This window comes from Oryzias melastigma, linkage group LG16, assembly GCF_002922805.2.
Source record: "Oryzias melastigma strain HK-1 linkage group LG16, ASM292280v2, whole genome shotgun sequence".
Lineage (NCBI taxonomy): Eukaryota > Metazoa > Chordata > Actinopteri > Beloniformes > Adrianichthyidae > Oryzias > Oryzias melastigma.
In genome coordinates, this window is record NC_050527.1 from 10,708,456 (window position 1) to 10,730,235 (window position 21,780).

A 21,780-nucleotide genomic window follows, 5' to 3' on the forward strand; every position below is an offset into this window, starting at 1 on the left:
CAGATAAGCTCTTGCACTTTAAAAATAATTAATAATTTGACTGAAATTAGACATTGTGACTTCTGGTGTGTATTGGCAAGAGCATGGCGATACGATACGTATCCCAGTGCTTCTCTTACGATATGATAAATATGACAAAATATACCAAGACTGTTCCAGAACAATGTTCCTTTTTTTAAAGAATATGCCTTGGATAAAAACTCTACCTGAATATTAATACATCTTTCATTGTAATAAAATGGTAACATTCTTTTTATTTAATGACTGAACACTTAACCCAAACTGGTTCAGCAAGATCTTGTTGCTGTTTTGGTTGCGGTGCAGAACTGCTCCAAGAGGCTCAGTGTGATGTGCTGCCAACTAGTGGCCAGGGGTGTAGGTGGAAAACAAAAAGGAAGAATGCTCAGAAATGATCAATTAAATATCATCTTGTCAGCATTTTAAGTTGATACAAGTATCGCCAAATTATATATCAATTGTAAACTCATGTGTTCACAGGTCACCACCTCACAGGCATTTCAGTGGCTTTCTCAGCTTCGGCATCGCTGGGATGAACAAGAGCACCATTGCTATGTCAACATTTGTGATGCTCAGTTTCTTTACTCATATGAGTATCTTGGAAATACACCACGTCTGGTCATCACTCCTCTCACAGACCGGTAGCAATATCTGTTTTTTTCCCCCTTCTGCATAAGGTCACTTTAGCAAATATTCCAAAAACTGTTCACTGGTGTCTCTCCCTACTATGTTGCTATGTTTAGGTGTTACATTACCTTGACTCAGTCCCTCCATCTAAACATGAGTGGTGCCCCAGCTGGCCCTGCTGGAACTGGAAAGACTGAGACAACAAAGGATCTTGGCAGAGCCATGGGTGTTATGGTGTACATATTCAACTGCTCTGAGCAGATGGACTACAAGGTCAGATCAATAGAGTTTGGAAAAATGTTAGTTTTTGCCTTGGCCATAACCATTATGTAAATATGTGTTATAAAATAAAATTCTTCCTTTATTTATTTGAAGTCTATTGGAAACATCTACAAGGGTCTGGCTCAGAGCGGGGCGTGGGGCTGCTTTGACGAGTTTAACCGCATCTCTGTGGATGTTCTGTCAGTTGTGGCAGTTCAGGTAAAAACCATTCAGGATGCCATTCGTTCAAAAAAGGAAAGGTATGTAACTAATATAAACAAAATGTGTTCTCATTGTAGAAGTGTGGAGGTTTTAAAGATTGGTACAAATATTTCCTCCCAGGTTCCTTTTCCTTGACCAGCATATTGCTCTAAAGCCTTCAGTTGGAATTTTCATCACCATGAACCCCGGTTATGCAGGCCGAGCAGAGCTACCCGAGAACCTCAAGGCTCTTTTCAGGTAGGATTGATTTAGTATCCTTCCTTATGATGTTCTGTTGATAAGCATAAACATCATGGTGTGCGCCATCTCTCTCCTGGTGAAGGCCCTGTGCCATGGTGGTGCCTGACACGCAGCTCATCTGTGAGATTATGTTAGTGGCCGAAGGATTCTGTGCTGCAAAGCTTTTAGCCCGAAAGTTCACTTCTCTGTACAATCTCTGCAAAGAACTGCTCTCCAAACAGGTGGGAAAACATCTTTTTCAAAAGGGGTATCATTGATGATAGATGAAATTCTAGTAAGAGTCATTTTTCTTTTGTCCAGCACCATTATGACTGGGGTTTACGTGCTGTTAAGTCCGTTCTGGTTCTGGCTGGTGCTCTGAGAAGAAGTGACAAGGAAAGGCCTGAAGAACAGGTGACCTGATGTGTTTATGCTAAGGCAAAGCTATAAGAGGCAGGCATGAACTTTTAATTTAAAAAAAGTATTTTTATTCCTAGGTGCTGATGCATGCATTGCGGGACTTCAACATGCCCAAAATTGTAACTGAGGACCTGCCCATCTTCTTGGGACTGCTTGGAGATTTGTTTCCAGGCCTGGAAGTGGAAAGAAAGAGAGACTGTGAGTTTGAAAAGGCAAGCCGACAGTCTGCCCTGGAGCTTGGCCTTCAACCCGAGGACACGTTTATCTTGAAGGTTTGTTATAAATACGTATGAACACTTTAAAATGCTAAAAAAAAGGAATTCCTTTGCGAGTTTCTTTCTTTTTTTTTTTTGATAGGTGATGCAGCTGGAGGAACTCATGGCAGTGCGTCACTCTGTTTTTGTTGTTGGAAATGCAGGGACAGGAAAAAGCCAGGTCAGAGCTTTTTCTTTTTTTATTTAAACAAAAACAAACTCTTTCACATTTTCTAACATGACTTGTACTTTTAACTTGCCGACCATTTCAACAGATTTTGAAAGTTCTTTATAGGACCTACGTGAATCTGGGGAGAAATCCAGTCTGGAATGACCTCAATCCAAAGGCCGTAGACAGAGATGAACTCTTTGGTTTCATCCATCGTGCAACTCGCGAGTGGAAAGATGGTAGCAAAAACTGTTTTTATAACTCTAATTATAACTTGAAACTTTCCTAACAAGTGGGTTCATATAGAAATATCGAAGAACATTAAAGCTTTCGCACTTTTTCATAAAAATGTGTCACATCAACAGATTTTAGTTGCTACTCTTCAATTTGGAGGGTGTAAAAAATGTGCCCTAAGCAGCGAGGACAGAGAGAAGACAGAAGGTTTTATCTGTAATCATACTCATAAGTTGTTATTTAGTATGCAGTCATTGCTAAAAAATATTGAAATCTATAAATAGTGGAAAAACTGGTACACAAAAAAAAAAGAAAGTGAGGCAAGTGACAAATTAAGAAAAAAACTTGCATTAAACAGAAACAAGTTTAGAAGAGACTGCTTTAATTACATTTAAACTCTGTCCATCTAAAGTGTTTTTTTCTCTGGGTGTTTCCTGATTACTTGACCTTTAAATGACAGCAATCAACGAGAAGAAAGTAAAAAGCACAAATGGTTATTTTACTGTCCAACTTGCTGGTCTTTTCATCCTTCAAGGTTTGCTCTCATCTCTGATGCGAGAGCAGGCAAACATCTCCCACCTCGGGCCTAAGTGGATTGTGTTGGATGGAGACATTGATCCGTTGTGGATTGAATCACTCAACACGGTGATGGATGATAACAAGGTACCTCCCTCCTGTTCACTCATACGCTATTGTGAAATACATAGCAACCAAGGTGATATGTACAGAAAAATATGCTTTTTTTTTCTCCCAATTCCTGACATACTAATGAGGCCTTTTTGAAAGCAATGAATCCTTGTTGCAAAAAATTGAAACTGCATGGTTGTCCAATCTGTTTTGTTTTAATCATTGTAATAATATTGCAATGGGCAAAATCTCTTTTAGGTACTGACATTAGCAAATAATGAACGTGTGTCACTTACCCCGTCCATGAGACTGGTGTTTGAAATCAGTCACCTGCAGATGGCCACTCCCGCCACTGTGTCTAGAGCGGGAATTCTGTATGTTAACCAACAGGACTTGGGTTGGAACGCGTGAGTTATTCAAATCATGTTTTTCTTTTCTTTGTGTTGAAAGGTTGAAAGTAAAGAAACTTTCAATTTTATAAATATAAAATTCTTTTTTATAATTCTTTTTTCTTTTTTAGTTATGTTGCTAGTTGGATTGAACAGCGAGAACAGCAGTCAGAGAAAGCTCACCTTATCGTTCTGTTTGAGAAATACGTTCCACGTTGTGTGGAACAAATGAAAACATCTTTCAAGACGGCAACTCCTGTTCCAGAGATCTCTTTGGTGCAGGTGCGCTTCACAGGCTCATTTATCTGTTTCTGTCCACATGTTCTGAAAAATGGAACTATAATTAGATATATTTGCTCTCACTCAGACGCTCTGTGCTTTGCTCGACTGCCTTCTAAAACAAGAAAACAGTACGTCTGAGTCCACTCGTGAGACCTATGAGAGCTATTTCACATTTGCCTGCATCTGGGCTTTTGGAGGAGCCCTCGGCCAAGATCAGGTATTTTTTAATTTCATTCAGGTAGAGAACATGTTGTGTTGTGATTTAAATCAATTCATTACATCAAAGTGACAGTGTTGTCATGCAGTATTATCTATTAATTGACCTTGTTAAATATTGTTATTAATTGTGTTCTTAAAATGTAACCCCTCTCAATGAAAATATAAAAATTTGTTACTGGAATTTTGCACGTAACACAACCATTAGTTTGTGTACACCTAATAACTGAGTGAGTTTCAACAATTCTGTCTATAGAAGTAAACACATATAGAGTTAAAATCAAAAGCTATTGTTTAGAAGCATCACAGGTTCTGCTGGACTGTATAGATTTAGACCTACCTGTCTTGTGTTGTTAAGTTGTTGCAATTGACAATTTATCAATTTTTTCATTGTGCATGTATGGTTTTATTTAGCTCCATGACTATCGTGCAGAGTTTAGTCAGTGGTGGACTAAAGAAATGAAGACGGTGAAGCTGCCGACTCATGGGACCGTTTTTGACTACTACCTTGACCATCAAAGCAAGCGATTCGTGCCCTGGAGTGACACTGTGCCACAGTTTCAATCAGAAACCTGCACATCGCCAAAAGTAAGAAGCTACAAAACTGCTGTAACTCTTAGAAGGAGAAATGCATTTGAGAAACTTTTCAAAGTGCTTGAACAAATAATCACAAGACGCAAAATAACCAAAAATGAACAATATGGGGAAATTAAAAATACATGCATGCCTCAATAAACATAATAAGAGAGGGTAACGTCACATCATGAGGTTATGGCAGGGGTGGTGGAATGGATGATAGACTTGCCACTGTGTCTGATTACCATCTACTACTCTGTAGCAGAGTGTGTGGGGGTGACGGCATGAGCAACAAGGCTTGAGCTATCACCCACGCTCCTTTGTCTTTCTTTATTCTCCTGCATACAGCTGTGAATGCTCCAAAGGCTCTTGCTGAGCCATAATTAGTGGGGTTTTGTTCTGAGCAAATGATGCTGTTATGACAGAATAGTTGTGGTGTTCTGGAGAAATACAAGAAATTATAAATCACATCCAATTCACTGAGCACATGTCTGTCAATAAATCACCCTAAAAGAAAGCTATAATAACCACGTATGCTCCTGCTCGGTATCTGCCTGCTGTTCTGGTGATTGCAGGCTGTTCTGGTGCACACTGCAGAAACGGCGAGTTTGTGGTACTTCATAGACTTGTTGCTGGAGAGGAGGCAGCCTGTGATGCTTGTGGGGAATGCAGGAGTGGGGAAAACCGTCCTCGTCAGGAGCGTGCTAGACTCTCTGCCAGAGAGCTATGCAACCTCAAACGTACCTTTCAACTACTACACTACCTCCTTGATGCTGCAAGGTGAGTGGAGTTTTTGTTTGTGAAAAACATAAATACAGTGGCAGAATAGGGAAAAAATCAGACATGATTTTTTTTCTGTAAGTTTTTGTTGAGATTATGTTTTTTTTACGTTTTTCATCAATAGAGATCCTTGAGCGATCTTTGGAAAAAAGAGCCGGTAGAAGCTACTCACCTGCTGGCAACAAGCGGCTCATCTACTTTATTGATGACCTGAACATACCAGCTGTTGACAGCTACGGAACAACACAGCCTCATGCACTCATACGCCAACATTTGGATCATGGACACTGGTGAGAATACTAACTGTGAACCCAAAATAAACTGGGACCTAAAACAAAAGATAAAAACAGATAAAAGTACCTCATAAACAAACCTGGATGTGCATAATTGCATATGTGTGTTCTTTTTTTTACATTGGAATTTGTGGGTTCATAAGTTATTCTTATATTTCCCATCTGTAGGTATGATAGGCAAAAACAAACCCTCAAAGAAATACAAAACACCCAATATGTGGCCTGTATGAATCCAGCCGCTGGCAGTTTTGTTATTAACCCTCGCTTGCAGGTAAAATTCCCTTTAATATTTCTTGAATTTAACTGAACAATGCATACTAACAATTCGTTTTCCAATGCATTAAGATTAAATCTTATCAGATGCAATTCTACTAGTTTAGTTTTGGTGCAGAATATTATCTACATTTTATTTTTTTCTCCCACAGAGACATTTCTCAGTGTTTGCTGTGAACTTTCCATCCCCTGAAGCCCAGAAGTCCATTTTTGGGCAGATCTTATCCTGCCATCTCAAGCAGCAGGACTTCAGTGTGGAGGTTCAGAGAAGCACCTCAGCTGTGGTCAAAGCTGCTGTGGCTTTTCATCACAAGATGACTCAAAACTTTTTGCCTACAGCCTTCAAATTTCACTACACATTTAATCTGCGGGACATGTCCAACGTCTTCCAGGTAGTTTTTACCTTTTGGGGGTAACCATGAAGTTATATAAACTTGACTGTGTTTGCTTTGAAGGGAATGCTTTTGGCTGGGCCCGAGACTGTGAAAGAAAACAATGATATGGCAATGCTGTGGCTCCATGAGACAAACAGGGTGTACTCAGATCGACTGGTAGATGACAAGGACCTCCAGCTTTTCCTTAGGCTCCAGACTGAGACTGTCCATGAGTGCTTTAAGGTTTACAGACTGAATAGTTTATAATAAATTGCTGGTTTTTATCTACCTTGCAGCACAAAACAAACCATTACTGTGTTTCTCCTCTTTCAGGAACTTGAGGTCACAAAAGTGAGAAAACAACCCCTCCTGTATTGTCACTTTACCCACATAAGTGAGAAACCCTCCTACACCCCTGTGACGGACGGGTCCAAGCTCAGAACCATACTCACTGATGCTTTGGAAAGTTACAATGACCTCCATCCAGAAATGAATCTAGTTTTGTTTGAAGATGCCATTCATCATGTGTAAGTTCAGTCCCAACAATAACCCTAATTAAACGCAAAAACACATAAAAAAAGTATTATTGGCAAAATATTATTATTTTTTTAACTATAACAAAGAATGTTTCTTTACCAGCTGTCGCATCAGTCGTATTCTGGAGCTCCCGAGGTCTCATGGTTTGCTCATTGGGGTTGGGGGCAGTGGGAAGCAGAGCCTGACTCGTCTGGCTGCCTACATGTCATCAACCGACGTTTTTCAAATCAGTCTGAGTCACGGTTATAGTGTGCAGGACTTTAAGGTAAATATTGATCTAATAAGTTGTTACAGGCAAGAATAGCACAAACAATTGTAAACAAATGCAAAATTAGCCAACAAATAAAGCTTAATTATAGAGATCTGCATACTACATTTCTATTAAAAACAGTTTATCAAAAACTATTTCGTCATACACATCTTGAACAATATTTTGTATTTAGTTTTTTTTTTTTTTTACTTTACATTTTCTTGAACTTGCATGAGGAATATTGATGTAATTCAGACTGGTCTAAGAGTTTTTATTCCACAATGATGCCTCAATGTTATTTAATAAATTATTATTTTGCTCAATGTATTTAAAACTGTTATAAAACAGAATACTAACACTATTAACCAGATGTTCAGTAACGCTTTTGTCTGTTTATTTCAGATGGATCTTGCAGGCTTGTTTCTGAAGATTGGAGTCAAAAATCAGCGCATGGCTTTGCTTTTGACTGATGCACAGATTCCTGATGAGCAGATCCTGGTCTGGATCAATCTCTTTTTGGCCTCAGGTGACATCCAAAATCTGCAGCAGCCTTTATCTGTCTGGAACAAACCATTCGATGTTATAATGAGTTTTATTTTTATTGTTCATCGTGATTTTTTTTATAAATGTTCAACATCAAGCCTTGAGTGCATTGTTTTGTTGTTATTTTCTCAGGAGAAATTTCCGAGCTCTTCAGTGATGAAGAGGTTGAGAGTATTGTATCTGTTGTAAAAGCTGAAGTACGAGGCCTCGGACTCCCGGACAGCAAAGAAAACTGTTGGAGGTTCTTTACGACCCGGGTGCAACAACAATTCACGGTGAAGCCTTTAAAATGAATTCTCCTGTCTTTTTAAAGCAACAAGGATTTCTTTGTGTCTCTTAAGTAAAAAATGTTTTTTTCATTATTTATTTGTTTATGCCAAATTTAACTTGACTTCCAAGAAAACAAATAAATCACAGATCATTCATAGTTTGATGTTTCGTCTTTCCAAGCAGAAGTAAACATTGATTCCTTCAGATAAATGCTTAGTTCAAAGCAGTGTTTTATTTTCGCTCAAGTTTAATTACTGTTGAGTTGGCATTTGTTTAATTATCTAAACCATTTAGTGAGTGACAAATATGCAAATACAAAATGAGAAAATAATTTTTCTGCAGATGTGCTACGTTGACTCTTCAACTTTGTGCTTGGATGTTTTTGTTTTTTAGGTCATTTTGTGCTTCTCTCCTCTGGGCAGTGCCCTGCGGGTTCGAGCCCGTCAGTTTCCAGCCCTTTTTAGCTGCACAACCATTGACTGGTTCCATCCATGGACTGATGAGGCTCTGCAGTCAGTCAGCCACAGATTCATTCAAGACATTGAAGGCATTGAGGTTAGGCTGTGGAACCCATGCGTTCCCTCTGACCTTTATTTGAGGAGCCAGATTTAAAATGAAATTATTGTTTTGTGTCTTCCTGCTTCAACCATATACATACAATATGAACACATAACAGATAATCCTGTCACTCATAGGATTCTAAATAACTAAAATAAAGCCTAAAATGGGTTAGACATATTGACTGGCGTTTGCTCTGCACACTTCAACAATGTGCCAAAAAAGGTTGATTGTTGAAGGACAATCAGAGGAAGAGTTGTACTAATCAAGAAAACGTGCCTTTTAAAAATACTTCATTTTAAGCTCCAACAATGTAAAAAAAAAAAAAAAAAACATAGACGCATTACCAAGAGACATTTTTTGTTTTCAACACCAGGCTGCACAGTTTTTAAATATTTCTTAACATTGGAGTCAATAGGAAGTTGGTTTCTTCTGAAACCAGCCCCTGGTGGCCTCTTAAGGAACTGCAACCTTGAGTATTTCTGGGTTTTTGTCATACTCGGAACAAAAGGTGGAGTCAACTTTGCAAAAATCACTTTAACATCATTCTGAGAAGCAGAGACACTTCCTGCTGACAGTTTTTATTTTTTTATTTTTCATGAGTGCCTTATAATTATTGTTGTGCAGCTGGATTAACTTTTCCAGACATCCTTCTTCATTAGTTCTCTGCTGAGAAACTGACAAATTGCTGAACACATGCCTGGAGACTAACAGTGAGCGCAGTCATTTCATTGTTTTCCATCATAGCAGTGAAGCGATCACAACCCAGAGTCATTTATGTTAATGAGAGAAGACTGATTAAGCCCATAATGACCCTCTAAGGTGGCGCAGCTGTCACTACCAGGAAGTGTCATCACATATTCGAATATGTGCCAGACCACTGCTCTCAGTTTTTTTCTGTAAGTACATCTGCGGATGTTAATCTGCGGGAACACAGTTGTGTAATTTGACAAAATATCTGCTTTTCACAGAGTTTCTGTTATTTTTGGCTCAAAAGTGGAAAACAATTACAACTCCAGAACTTTTAAGTGCTGGAATCATCTAAGGAGAGTAAATGATAAATATGTTTTCTTCTTTATTTTTTAATATATTACTCTTGAAGCTTTTGGGTGGGTCAAAGGTTTTTGTAAATGAAAGGTACAAACATAGATATGTGAGTAATAATAGCTTTTTGCACGAAAAAAGAAAGTCAATAATGATTGTTTATCTTCTTTAAAAGGCAGGATCCCACCAAATGAGCTGATCATTTGTTAAAAGTTAGAAATGCTTAATCGTTGTTAGACTAGGCCAATCAATGACCTTCTAACAGATCTCAACAACACCCAACATGATTTGTCAAAACACATTATACCAGATCTTAATTAATAATGATTTTTTTTTCCTCTGCTTGCGCTGTGATCGTTAACAATGGCTTTTTGTGACTTATTATCACGTTTGATCCCCATATTCTCCACTCATTTGTTTTAGCTTTAATTGATTGCTAAGTGTGTGATTAATGGTGGTAGTGCGTCTTTTTGCTGCGTGTGATGAATACTTAGCTGGTGTTTAGTGCTATGGCTGTAGAATTAAGGGTTGAGAAGTTTGGAGACTACACATGTATTGTGGCGTGTCAGAGCTCTAAAAACATTAGTTTCACAGAGGCTTCAAAGCGTCATCATTTCTGCTAGCTGTACTTACATTTCAGATTGAGTAAGTCAAGCCTAGTAAGATGGCAGAACTTGTAGATGAATTCAAAGTTTATGAAGATAATATTTCAGTTCCCATCAGGGTTGGGGTGTTAAAATCCACTCAGTTCAGCCTTACCCTCTTCTCTCCTCTCCCCACTTGTCTTTTTTTTTATAGCCTGCCGCCCAGGAATCCATCAGTCTTTTCATGGCCCATGTTCACACCAGTGTCAACCAGGCAAGTGAAAAATACCTGCTGAATGAGAAGCGGTACAATTACACCACCCCCAAGAGTTTTCTCCAGCAGATCAGCCTGTACAAGAACCTTCTGGAGAGGAGTCGGTCTCAGCTTCAGCACAAGATGAACCGGCTTGAGAATGGCCTGCAGAAGCTCCACACCACGGCTGATCAGGTACAGCTAATGCTGGAAACTAGCTTTATTTTTCTATTTTTTTAACCTATAATATCTTCAGGTTGAAGATCTAAAATCCAAGTTGGCATCACAAGAAGCTGAGCTGTCATTCAAAAACCAGAACATTGAAGATTTAATAACGAGGATTGGACTGCAAACGGAGAAAGTTAGGAAGAAGAAGGAAGCTGCAGATGTTGAAGCACAGAAGGTTAGACAGAATTTCATGGCATGATGACTTTAAATAAATATCTTTTTATTAATCATGTCATTACCTGGGGAATATACAGGTTGCTGTCATGCAGGCAGAAATTGCTGCAAAGCAAAAAGAGTGTGAGAGTGATTTAGCCAAAGCAGAGCCATCCCTGACCGCTGCATTAGCAGCCCTGGACACTTTAAACAAGGTACATCACAAAATTCAATTTATTGAAAAAATAGAATATGTGAATTGAACTGTGTGTGTAATTCTGTTTTAGGTGAATCTTACTGAGCTGAAAGCCTTTCCAAATCCCCCAGAAGCAGTGCGAAATGTTGCAGCTGCTGTTATGGTTCTGCTGTCCCCGCGCGGTCGTGTTCCTAAGGACCGGAGCTGGAGGGCGGCTCGGGCCTTCATGGGCAAGGTTAGGTTTTCATCCTCTTCCACAGCTGCCTGATTAATGTCAGCCTAATTTGTGTGGACCTTGACCTGGCCCTGCACTGTTAGCAATGTCAATGCTAAAGCTCGATGACTGCCTGAATATGCTTTCACCCAAGTTTGACCTGTTTTTTAACCGCTTGCTGCTGTTCAAACATATGTGTAAAAAGTGCATTTGTTTTGGACAAGCAAGTTTCTGTTTGTATTGGCAAACTTCTTGCAAAACCCTTTTCAAAAATGTCAAAATGTCATATGCTTTTTTGTCTTTTCTGATAGCAATTTTGTAAGATTAGAAACAGAAACATCTAATTATTCAGTTTTGACTGACAAGTAACACCTAATTTATTAACTTAGATTGTCTGTAAAATACCTATTTTAAGGAAATGCCCATGAACAAAGAAAAAACTTTTTGTCTATTTGAGATGAGATAAAACTCACTAATACTCTTTGCTTGATATTTGGATTTTTTGTTTCAAAATGGAGATTCAGGTCAAATTTCCCAACACTGTGGCACCCTGTTGAGCACATTTAGAAAAAAAGTTGTATGTTAAATTTAGTAATTTTCCAGTTGACAGAGATAATTAAATGATAGTATAATTTCAGACATTTGGCAAAAAAGCTTTGCATTTCAAAGGTTTGGTTATAGTATTATACCTCTTTCAGTATTTTTAAGTTATTCTTTCTTTATTATTTTTACATTTAAGTAAATATGACACAACTAAAAGTCTAATTCTCATCAGCAGTTTCTTGACAGATATTAAACGTTGCCATAAAATCAGACGGAATACAACACATTAGGCCCCCAATATAAATTGAAAATGCATTGTCATTGATGGCATAAATTACAATAAATGGTTAATTTAAATGTTTACACACATGCAAAACAAATTTATGGTGACTAGAAGTGTTTAACAAAATTAATTAACCGCTTTATGCATTTAACTTGTCAGATGGACACCTTTTATGTTAAATGTCTCCTATGCAGATGTGCGTTTTTTGGAGTATAATTCAAGTTTTTTTGGCTTTTATTTCAATAAAACTGTTGCAGTGAAATTAAAATGTTGTATTTAGTTGTTTTTTATGTATTTCCAGTCTAATTGTCATCACAATAGTGATTACCAATATAGCATATCGTAAGTTTTACTAATTGTGTGCAACATCTGAATCATCATTGCAAACATGAGATTGACTCAAAAATAACGCCTAATACAAAACTGAAGCAGGAGGTGGTGGTAGTACAAACTGATAACTGATTATTTTAGAATCATTTTCTTAACTCCACCCTAAGGTGATGGCAGACAGCTCCATTTTGAAATGAATCTTGTGCTGATGCCCTGGTTCATATTTCTTAAGTTTGAGTCTATATATTGCTATACATATGATGCCTTTCTAAAATACTCTCTAAACCATTTCTTTGATCTTTGTCGACCTTTGTGTTTACAAAATCAAATAAAAAAGGAAGCTATTATTTTCATTTCAAGACATGTGTCTGCTTATGTCTATCAGGTGGATGATTTCCTGCAGGCCCTTGTGTCATATGACAAAGAACATATCCCAGATTCTTGTCTGGCTGTGGTGAAGCAGGAGTATCTGAAAAATCCAGACTTCCAACCCGATCTAGTCTACACCAAATCTACGGCAGCAGCTGGTCTTTGTGCATGGACGATTAATATTGTCAGATACTACGAGGTCAGATGTTGTCTTTGAATAAATCTTAGTAAAGAGCAAGAAAAAAAGTTCTGTATCATAGAACTTCCTTTTAAATAAGTGGCTATTTTTTCTCTTTTTTTAGGTTTATTGTGAAGTTATCCCAAAGCGAGATGCATTGTCACGAGCTAATGCAGAACTGGAAATGGCCACAGCCAAATTGACAGCAGTTCAGAAGAACCTGGCAGTGAGTAGATCCTAAACCTGCTTAAGGTGGTCTACCTGGAAGCTGTATAATGTAAGCTTTCCTTATGTCTGTCTTTAGGATCTTGATGCCAGCCTCCAGAACCTCACAACTCGGTTTGAAAGGGCGACAGCTGAGAAACTTGGCTGTCAGAAGGAGGTGACACAAACCACCCAGACCATCCAGCTGGCCAACCAACTAGTTAAAGGCTTAATGGTAAACCATGAGAGAAGTGAGACTTGGTGTGTCATTGGGGCTGACCTGGCATAGAATGAACTGTCATTTAGGTAGAAAGGCTGGCAGTGGATCTGGATCCCAACTCTGAACTAAAAGTTGTGATACCCTGGCAGGAAGTCTGACAGTTTCACGAGCAGGTCAGGCAAATGGAGATTTTACAGGGTGGTTCAGCAGCATACAGGGAACATGTGTGAGGTAGGAAGGGCTGGACCACAGAGCACGCATGACTGATCTGGGCTAGTGAATGAGTTTCTAAATTGAGAAAATAAAAGGACGGACAAATCTTATTTTGAAAGTTCTCCCCATTTTTGTCTTTGTGGATTTCTATTACAACATGAGGTTAAATGAGAAGAATTGTATTTTTGCATAAATGCTGCATAGTTTGGTTATAAACAATGACTGCATTCATGGGTTTCTGTGCACTTCTTTTCTGGGAATCTTCTGTTTTTGTTAGCGCGTAAGTGAAATAAAAGATGGTAATTTTATTGGCCATTTTGAAAGTTTGACTTTCTTCTTTCAGAGAATAAATGCGGTTTGTGTGGAACAGCTTGGCTTTTAAGCATATCAAGATAAATGTTTTGTCTTTATGGCATTGACCTGGAAGCAATAGTGTAGAGACTAATAAATCAGGCCTTCCATATTTAATCATTAACTTACCTCAAAGCCTCAACAGCTGTTGGAAATTAACAATGTCTCACCCCAGACTGAGTGATATTACAGGAGATCCATAATACATTAGGGTAAAATTATAGTGATTTTTAACTGTCTGAGAATTTATTATATGACATATTCCAGATCCACAGCCCCTTGTAAGAAAATGCCACACATGATTTATTGTCACAGACTGTCACAGTCATAGTATTGAAAGGTTTAAATGAATGCTGTATTGATGCTGCGGAAAATTCAGAGAGCCATTGTACGGCATTTGTTGTTCTTGTCTTGTTTAGAAAAAACATGTTATGCAGATGCAGTTAAAGTTTACTTGTTTCAGTGGATCTTATCAAATGCTTTTTTTGTTTGGTTGATTTTTATTTAAATAAAAGATTAAGAAAAATTGTCTGAAATGTTCTGCAGTCAGAAAAGGAGCGCTGGGGCAAGGAAATGATCACCTACGAAAAGCAACAGGAAAGCCTGTGTGTGGATGTCCTTCTCACGTCAGCGTTTGTCTCATATCTGGGCTACTTCAACAGCCAGTTTCGTGGGGAGCTTTTCAACAATGCATGGATTCCTTTCCTTCAGTCTCAAAAGGTAAAGCCATTTTTCTGACATTTTCAAGACATGAAGTAAAACTTATCAGTGCAAAGGGGGTGAATTTTGGTTTAAACCTGGCACTGACACCTGAATTCCCTTTTTTTGGGGGGTTGCAGGTTTTTGCACCCCTCACAGATGGCCTGGATCCAATCCGTATGCTTACCGACGATGCCACAGTGGCAGCCTGGCAAAACCAGGGCCTGCCAAATGATAGGATGTCCACTGAAAATGCTGCCATCCTGACCATCAGCGAGCGTTGGCCACTCATCATCGACCCACAGCAGCAGGCCCTCAAATGGATCAGAAACTGGTTTGGGTCAAAGCTGAGGGTGGTGCAGCTCAGACAGAAAAGGTCAATCAAGACTACACCTGATTTTCTGTTTGTGGTTGTGGTAACTTAAAAATGGGTATTATAGTGATTTTTCTGTTTCTTTTCTTTTTCTTTTTTTGTAACAGGTATCTAGACGTCATTCAACAAGCTCTCATCTGTGGTGAAACAGTTCTGATAGAAAACCTGCCAGAAAAAGTCGACCCAATCCTGGAGCCTCTGCTAGGCAGAAAGACGATCAAAAGAGGACGGTTTGTAACAATTTTACATCTGATGAAAAGTACACAATTAAAAAAAAACAAAATTATTTTTACAATAAGCCACATTTTTCTATTATTATTCATGAGCCTTTCCCAATATTTCACTAATATGAAACAACTGGCAGAGATTTTCCAGATTGCTTAACCACACTGCGCATTGAAACAGCAGCATGACATGACTGAATGCAGTATTATTGCCCACGCTTTCGATTAGAAATGAATTTGCAGCTCAAGTTCCAAGTCCCACAGGCCAAAATATTGATTGGCCTCTCAAGAGCAGTGATGGATGTACATTTGTGTGTTTATATTCTTTAGGAGTAATGAATATTGAACAGCTGAGCGTCGGTGTAAAGGCAAATTGAGAACATGCTTATGTATGTAGTATGTCTGTGTAGTACAAAATGCCGGCATGTATCACACTAGATTTAATGATCCTCCATTATTATGTATCCAGTGAAGAAGTCGATAATTTTATAACACTAGTTTGCTCATATTGATGTAAATTCCACTCAAATAACATCAATAAATGAACACAGTTCTTACAAAAATAATTAGTTGCATCATTGAAAGTATTCAACTTTTGAAATATCTCTTGTTATCTTAAATGTGTTCCATTTCCCCCAAAGTACACTTGACTCTTACTTGACTTAAATAATTAATAATATAGCAGCTATTCGCCAAAATCATCAGTTCTGTCAAAAATGGCTGCAGAAAATCTGTTCTGCTGTTGCTCCATTACTCTGAAAAAGAAAAATACAGTAAATTCCATCAACCAGCTGCATAAATAGAAAATACCACATATTGATGTTCTGTTTAGATTCCCTCCACAGAAATGTTTACATCTTTCTTGCCCTGATCTATGTTGTACCATGAATATTGAGTTTTGTGGAGCCTCCGCATTGAGCTTATTTTGAAAGGCTGTCTGTCCAGATGTAACAATTTATCATAGTAAATCTGATTATAAGTTTATTCCTTGTAGATGATCCACACACTTGCTTCTGTCAATGATTAATACAACCTTGTGGGGCAGCCATGATGGATCTGGTAGGGCTCCACAGCTGAAGTTCATTAATAATTGGAATGTTGTAGAGTGTGAAGTAATGAATACTAATTATTCCTTTCATGGCTGACGGAAGACTACAAGCCAATCCATCAGCAAAGACTTTAATTTGGTGGAGTAATGGTTCTATCAATAGTACATTAATTCTGGCTTGTGAAGATATAGAGTTGAACCATACCTAGGCTACAAGAAACCTGTGCCATAAAAATTGGGGCCTTGTCTGACACCTGCGGGGTAATTAGAAATAAATGAAAACCCACCAGGTTCATCAAGCCTGTGCTAATTTAATTGAATTGCAGAAATAAATAAGTATTGGCTGGCATTATGATAATCTTTCATGTTTATTCAAGGATATTTCAAAACAGTTTTACTAAAGTAAAAGCAAGGCAAAGTTGAGATCTTTCATAAGAATGAAAAGGGTTGAATGGTGAAAACATGGAGTTTGAATTTTGACGTTACTTTCACTCTACTGTAAAATACACAAGGCTAAACTTTTTTCCCAAACAAATAACTACATATACTTGAGTTGAATCAAGAAAGCTTTAGTAATATTTCAGCTCTCAGAATCATAGTTATACCAGTTATTTTTTTTTCAAATTAAAGGTCGAAGCCAACTACACCAAGACTTTTATATAGTTTTGAAAGACGAGTCTCATAGCATTTCTCTAACCCAATTTCTATATTGGTTATATAACAACTAATAAATAATAAAACTTGATATTTTCCTATTTTTGCACAGTGCAAATAAGTGCAAGTATATTAGAATTATGTTTATTAAATATTTTATTTAGAAAAATATGCTATGCTTCACATGAAATTTTGTTAAATTCATATTTTCTTGGATAAAATGTACAAATCAAAATGCAGGAAATTAAAAATCTTGTCATTATAAATAAACTGAAGAATATGAGATTATTCATAATGGTTTGACTCTCCAGATCTAAGAGGTTTTTTTTCAAGTTTACATTACATATTAGTTATACCTACTATTTAACTGGCTAATAACATCCTAGAAATTGAAGTTAGAGATGTTAAATATTAAGCCCTTGGACTCTGTTACATAAATAATTAAGTTGTGGCTCTAGTAGAGCAGGAATGGGATACTCCTGACCTCGAGGGCCGCATTCCTGCATGTTTTTCAACCTATCCTGCTCTGGCATGTTCTAATTGGATGGACACACCTGAACCAGGTAATCAGTCTTGAGTAGGGCCTGGATATCTGGAAATCATGCAGACACTGCAACCCTCGAGGCCTGGAGTTACCTATCCCTGTACTAGAGTAACAAGGTTATATCAGACCAAAATCAGATACAAAGACTTAACCACCTGCCATTTATAATTACAAAATGTAGTGTTTTGGAGTAATACAACAAATGTTTGTTTTCACAGAGCTCTGCTATTCCGTTTGTGACGGTCAATTTTTAAAGGTTACTTCATGTTTGTGATTTTGCTTCTGAAACATTTCACTGTTTAACCTTCACGTGAGCCTCCCAATTCCATTCCAAAATAATGTCAGAATGTCCCTCAAATGCTCAAACCTTGTTTTCAGATTAATTTAGTTAGTTTTCTTTACAGAAAAAGCTTGCTCAGAAGGTAGGCAAACATGAACAAAAACTGTGCAGTCAAGGGAGTTAATCTGGGCTACTCTGATATCAGACACTGATAGCATATCTTAAAGCTTGACAAATTTGTCCTTCAGATATTGATCACTCTGCAAGTCAATTATTTTAAGTCAAATGTAAATAGGTTTGACTGTGCGTGGTACTCAAACCCTTTAAAAAAACTCTAAAACTAGGATTATTTTGGCTTAAAGATTTTTGCCAGCCTCTTCTGCCTTTTAGAAATTAAATAAAGAATTTAAAAAAGTATTATAAACTAAGTACTAAGCCTTTGTTTGTGATGTAATTTGGGTTCTATCACAAATATCACATTTTTCTTAAAAAATGTAACATCTTGTCCACTTTTTAATTTACTCAATTTCTTCAGGATTGCTGGGGACAGCTTGTTTAGATATATATCTAAAACAGGACTTAGATTACATTTTGTTTTCGAAACGTTTATTACTAATATTCATTAAACATTCATAGTTTCAACATTTAATACAAAATATGAATAGTGCTACTTGGTGAATACATCTTCATATAACCAAAGTTTTAAATAAATTGTTTTACTCTTTTACTTCTAGATATATCCGTATTGGGGAAAAGGAGTGTGAATATAACTGTAACTTCCGGCTTATTCTTCACACCAAACTCACCAATCCACACTTCCCCCCCGAGCTCCAGGCTCAAACCACCCTCATAAACTTCACAGTGACTCCTGTGGGGCTGGAGGAGCAGCTTTTAGGACAAGTGATGTTCTACGAGAGACCTGAACTCGAGGCCTCTAAGGTAAACCACTTCTTTTTTATGAAAATATAAAATCTGCTTTCAATACTTGAATTCGTATAAACCTTACATACTTGTGGACAAAGATGCAGTTAACCAAGCAACAGAACGACTTCAAGATTGAGCTCAAAAGGTGCGAAGATGACCTCCTAAGCCGCCTTTCTGCAGCTCAGGGTAATTTTCTGGGAGATATTTCTCTCGTGGAGCAACTGGAAAACACCAAGAGCATGGCTGCTTTCATTCAGTGCAAGGTAATGTGATTACACCATATGGTTCTTTTTTTTCATTAAGCCCCACATTTTTAAATTATACAACAGCAAACACCTGTTTTTATTGCATTACACATGAGGTATATAGTATAGTTAGGAACACGTGTAATGAGATGGTTTTGGAGCACGACTGAAAGCCTAATAGCTCATTTTGTAAACTGGAACACACAGGTGTTGGAGGCCATAGAGAACGAGACAAAGATCAACGAGGCTCGGGAGCTCTACCGCCCAGCAGCTGAAAGAGCGTCACTCCTCTTCTTCATCATCAACGACCTCAGCAAGATTAACCCCATTTACCAGTTTTCACTCAAGGTGAATCCCTGGAGAGCTTTCAGGAGAACACAAGAACTGTATTTGTTAAAAAATCTGTTGTATTTCTTGTTTTTAATCCGTAGCTCAAATAGCATAAAATCTTCAAAGTAAACATAAAAAAATGTTGGTTCCCTTTTGAAGCACCATGTAGCTCATCACGGATTCATCTTTTTGTCTGCTTTTCAGGCCTTTTACTCCATGTTTAACAAAGCGATGGAACACGCCGAACGGGATGAGGATGTGAGCACCACGGTGCAAACCCTCACTGAAGCCATCACCTATTCTGTATTCCTGTACACCAGCCAGGGCCTGTTTGAGAGAGACAAGTTAACCTTCTTGTCACACATTGTCTTCCAGGTGAGGGGCCGCGGTCCGCCTCAGAGGTGGGGCTTGTTGTCACTCTCATCAATCAAAGTAGTTTTCTGCCCCCACATTAACTTCAATTAAAAGCAGTCAGCTCTACCATACGCTGCTATTGATTACCTCTCATACCTTGGCCAACGGCTGCTGTTCAGACAGTTGGTTCTGACAGGGGGGCTGGTTCTTATACCATAATGCAATTATCTGTCATTGTGCCAACTGTTTTCTTCATCAGAGTTATGCTACTTTGAGGGCTGTCCTTCATCTGGCAGTTTCACATTCACTGCTACTTATTCAGGGCATTTAAGTTGACACACTTATAGTTTTCTGTCAGAAATTTAAGTGTGATTAATACAAAAAAGATTTTTCCCTTCAGATTCTGCTCAAACAAGGCCTGATTGATCTGCAGGAGTTTTACTTTTTACTGCACTTCCCAGTGGAAGCTGGTAAATTCAGCTCAGTGTCTTTCCTCTCTCCACAAGCTTGGGAAGCCATCAAGGTATGATCCCGACCATCATCTCGAAAACAGAAGCATTTAATAATCCATTCCCGAGTGTGGTAGTAATGCTAGTGGCTTTGATGCAGGGCATATCTAGAATGGACTGCTTTAGCGGACTCGACAGAGACATGGAAAGCTTGCCAAAGCCCTGGAGAAAGATTGTGGAGTCCAGTTATCCCGAAAACGAGAGACTTCCACAGGACTGGAAGAACAAGAGCTCCTTTCAGAAGCTCATTATCCTTAGAGCTCTGCGCCCCGACCGGATGACCTACGCGTTACAGTAAGAGTAGTATAACTTCAGAGCTTTTGGATCTGTCAGCGTAGGGGTTTTCACTGAGCACTTGGGGTTTTACCACAGGAAGTTTGTGGCAGAAAGCATGGGAAGCAAATACATAAATACTCCCCGCCTGGATTTTGAAAAGCTGTATGAGGATTGTGGACCCTCAACCCCTGTGTTCTTCATCCTCTCTCCTGGAGTGGATCCACTCAGAGATGTGGAAAAACAAGGTACTTGGTGTTTGTTACTTACTGCTTTAAACTGTTTTAACTACTTCAACACTGCTGTGAAATGTATTTCCCCCTTCATAATTTGACATATTTGTTACTCTATAATCATCCTAATCATCAAATTCATGTTAATATAATTCAAAATGTCCCCAGTTAAAAGCCATTTATCGACAGTTTTAAAGAAAGTCTTAGTTGAAACAAAGGAATCAAGTGACTATTCTGAAAATTGATAAGAGAAAACGTGATTTTTAAGAATGGGAGAGTTTTGTTAACACAGAACTAATGTTTTAGAGAAAATAAATAAATAAATAACAAGACAGTCGCCTGGACTTTTATCAGTATGTCCAACGCTTGACCAGTGGGTCAAATGCAGCCTGAAGTATTTTACACCTATGTAAACATATATATATATATTTTTTTGTCTATAGGTTTGAAGCTGGGATTTTCCACGGACAAGGGCACCTTACACAATGTTTCTCTGGGACAGGGGCAGGAAAGAGTGGCTGAGAAGGTTCTCCAGAATGCATCTCAACAGGGACACTGGGTCATTTTGCAGGTGGATAACTTTTTTTCATGAAAAACATCTACCGCTAATGGCTTCAGGCTACACTTGCAGCATCCCTTTACTCCTCCTAATGATATTATCTCATCCCCTGTGCATGGGAAATAAACTCAATTTGGTTCAATAAAAGCCATAATTGGCTAGATGGCCTCCGTAAATGGCTCCTTTAGGGAGAAGGCAGCAACTCAGTGAATTGGTGATTCTTGCAAATTTGTGGATATCTGTTGTAGAAACAAACAAAAAATAGTTTTATTTGAAATCCTTCTGTCTCTGGATGCTTTTGTGCAGAATGTTCACCTGGTGGCTCACTGGCTGCCATCTCTAGACGCTCTTCTGGAGACTGCGGCGGAGAACTGTCATCCCAGCTACAGGGTTTTCCTCACTGGGGAGCCAGCCCCGAGGCCTGAGCAGCATGTCATCCCCAGAGGCATGCTGGAGAGCGCCATAAAAATCACAAACGAACCACCCACAGGCATGAACGCCAGTTTGCACGCAGCTCTAAGCAACTTCAGTCAGGTGCGTATAAAAATGTTAAAGGCCTTTTGAGAAATTTTACACACAAGCACCATAGCAATAGGTGCAGCAGTTAACTGGGTGTTGACACAAATTACTAATCAAGCAGTGATGTGGAGGAAGCTGAGAAAAGAAGCTGAAGTTCACACAGATTCAGGAAGAAATAGGATTTAAATGACTCTGATTGTAGTTTTTTTTATTATTATTGTCAAATGAGCTGGTATTTATAAAAATAGAAAATATAG

The 21,780-nt window shown here is 38.3% G+C and overlaps 1 protein-coding gene across 1 annotated transcript in view; it reads left to right on the forward strand.

The window, feature by feature from the left end:
* LOC112143295 (dynein heavy chain 11, axonemal) overlaps positions 1 to 21,780 on the forward strand; it is a 36,205-nt gene that overhangs the window by 9,876 nt on the left and 4,549 nt on the right. The window contains exons 19-61 of the mRNA XM_024267144.2: positions 499 to 659; positions 762 to 918; positions 1,021 to 1,166; positions 1,249 to 1,365; positions 1,451 to 1,589; positions 1,669 to 1,761; positions 1,845 to 2,039; positions 2,125 to 2,202; positions 2,297 to 2,429; positions 2,960 to 3,087; positions 3,310 to 3,458; positions 3,572 to 3,722; positions 3,808 to 3,939; positions 4,353 to 4,526; positions 5,090 to 5,294; positions 5,419 to 5,584; positions 5,756 to 5,858; positions 6,013 to 6,252; positions 6,316 to 6,477; positions 6,568 to 6,761; positions 6,874 to 7,036; positions 7,424 to 7,547; positions 7,697 to 7,839; positions 8,228 to 8,389; positions 10,235 to 10,468; positions 10,530 to 10,676; positions 10,756 to 10,869; positions 10,942 to 11,085; positions 12,606 to 12,788; positions 12,892 to 12,993; positions 13,072 to 13,206; positions 14,302 to 14,475; positions 14,595 to 14,830; positions 14,935 to 15,057; positions 18,312 to 18,516; positions 18,600 to 18,764; positions 18,954 to 19,094; positions 19,281 to 19,451; positions 19,831 to 19,953; positions 20,040 to 20,233; positions 20,312 to 20,460; positions 20,889 to 21,016; positions 21,311 to 21,538. Of these exons, the coding sequence (XP_024122912.1) occupies positions 499 to 659; positions 762 to 918; positions 1,021 to 1,166; positions 1,249 to 1,365; positions 1,451 to 1,589; positions 1,669 to 1,761; positions 1,845 to 2,039; positions 2,125 to 2,202; positions 2,297 to 2,429; positions 2,960 to 3,087; positions 3,310 to 3,458; positions 3,572 to 3,722; positions 3,808 to 3,939; positions 4,353 to 4,526; positions 5,090 to 5,294; positions 5,419 to 5,584; positions 5,756 to 5,858; positions 6,013 to 6,252; positions 6,316 to 6,477; positions 6,568 to 6,761; positions 6,874 to 7,036; positions 7,424 to 7,547; positions 7,697 to 7,839; positions 8,228 to 8,389; positions 10,235 to 10,468; positions 10,530 to 10,676; positions 10,756 to 10,869; positions 10,942 to 11,085; positions 12,606 to 12,788; positions 12,892 to 12,993; positions 13,072 to 13,206; positions 14,302 to 14,475; positions 14,595 to 14,830; positions 14,935 to 15,057; positions 18,312 to 18,516; positions 18,600 to 18,764; positions 18,954 to 19,094; positions 19,281 to 19,451; positions 19,831 to 19,953; positions 20,040 to 20,233; positions 20,312 to 20,460; positions 20,889 to 21,016; positions 21,311 to 21,538 (6,711 nt within the window). The remainder of the gene's footprint in view (positions 1 to 498; positions 660 to 761; positions 919 to 1,020; positions 1,167 to 1,248; positions 1,366 to 1,450; positions 1,590 to 1,668; positions 1,762 to 1,844; positions 2,040 to 2,124; positions 2,203 to 2,296; positions 2,430 to 2,959; positions 3,088 to 3,309; positions 3,459 to 3,571; positions 3,723 to 3,807; positions 3,940 to 4,352; positions 4,527 to 5,089; positions 5,295 to 5,418; positions 5,585 to 5,755; positions 5,859 to 6,012; positions 6,253 to 6,315; positions 6,478 to 6,567; positions 6,762 to 6,873; positions 7,037 to 7,423; positions 7,548 to 7,696; positions 7,840 to 8,227; positions 8,390 to 10,234; positions 10,469 to 10,529; positions 10,677 to 10,755; positions 10,870 to 10,941; positions 11,086 to 12,605; positions 12,789 to 12,891; positions 12,994 to 13,071; positions 13,207 to 14,301; positions 14,476 to 14,594; positions 14,831 to 14,934; positions 15,058 to 18,311; positions 18,517 to 18,599; positions 18,765 to 18,953; positions 19,095 to 19,280; positions 19,452 to 19,830; positions 19,954 to 20,039; positions 20,234 to 20,311; positions 20,461 to 20,888; positions 21,017 to 21,310; positions 21,539 to 21,780) is intronic.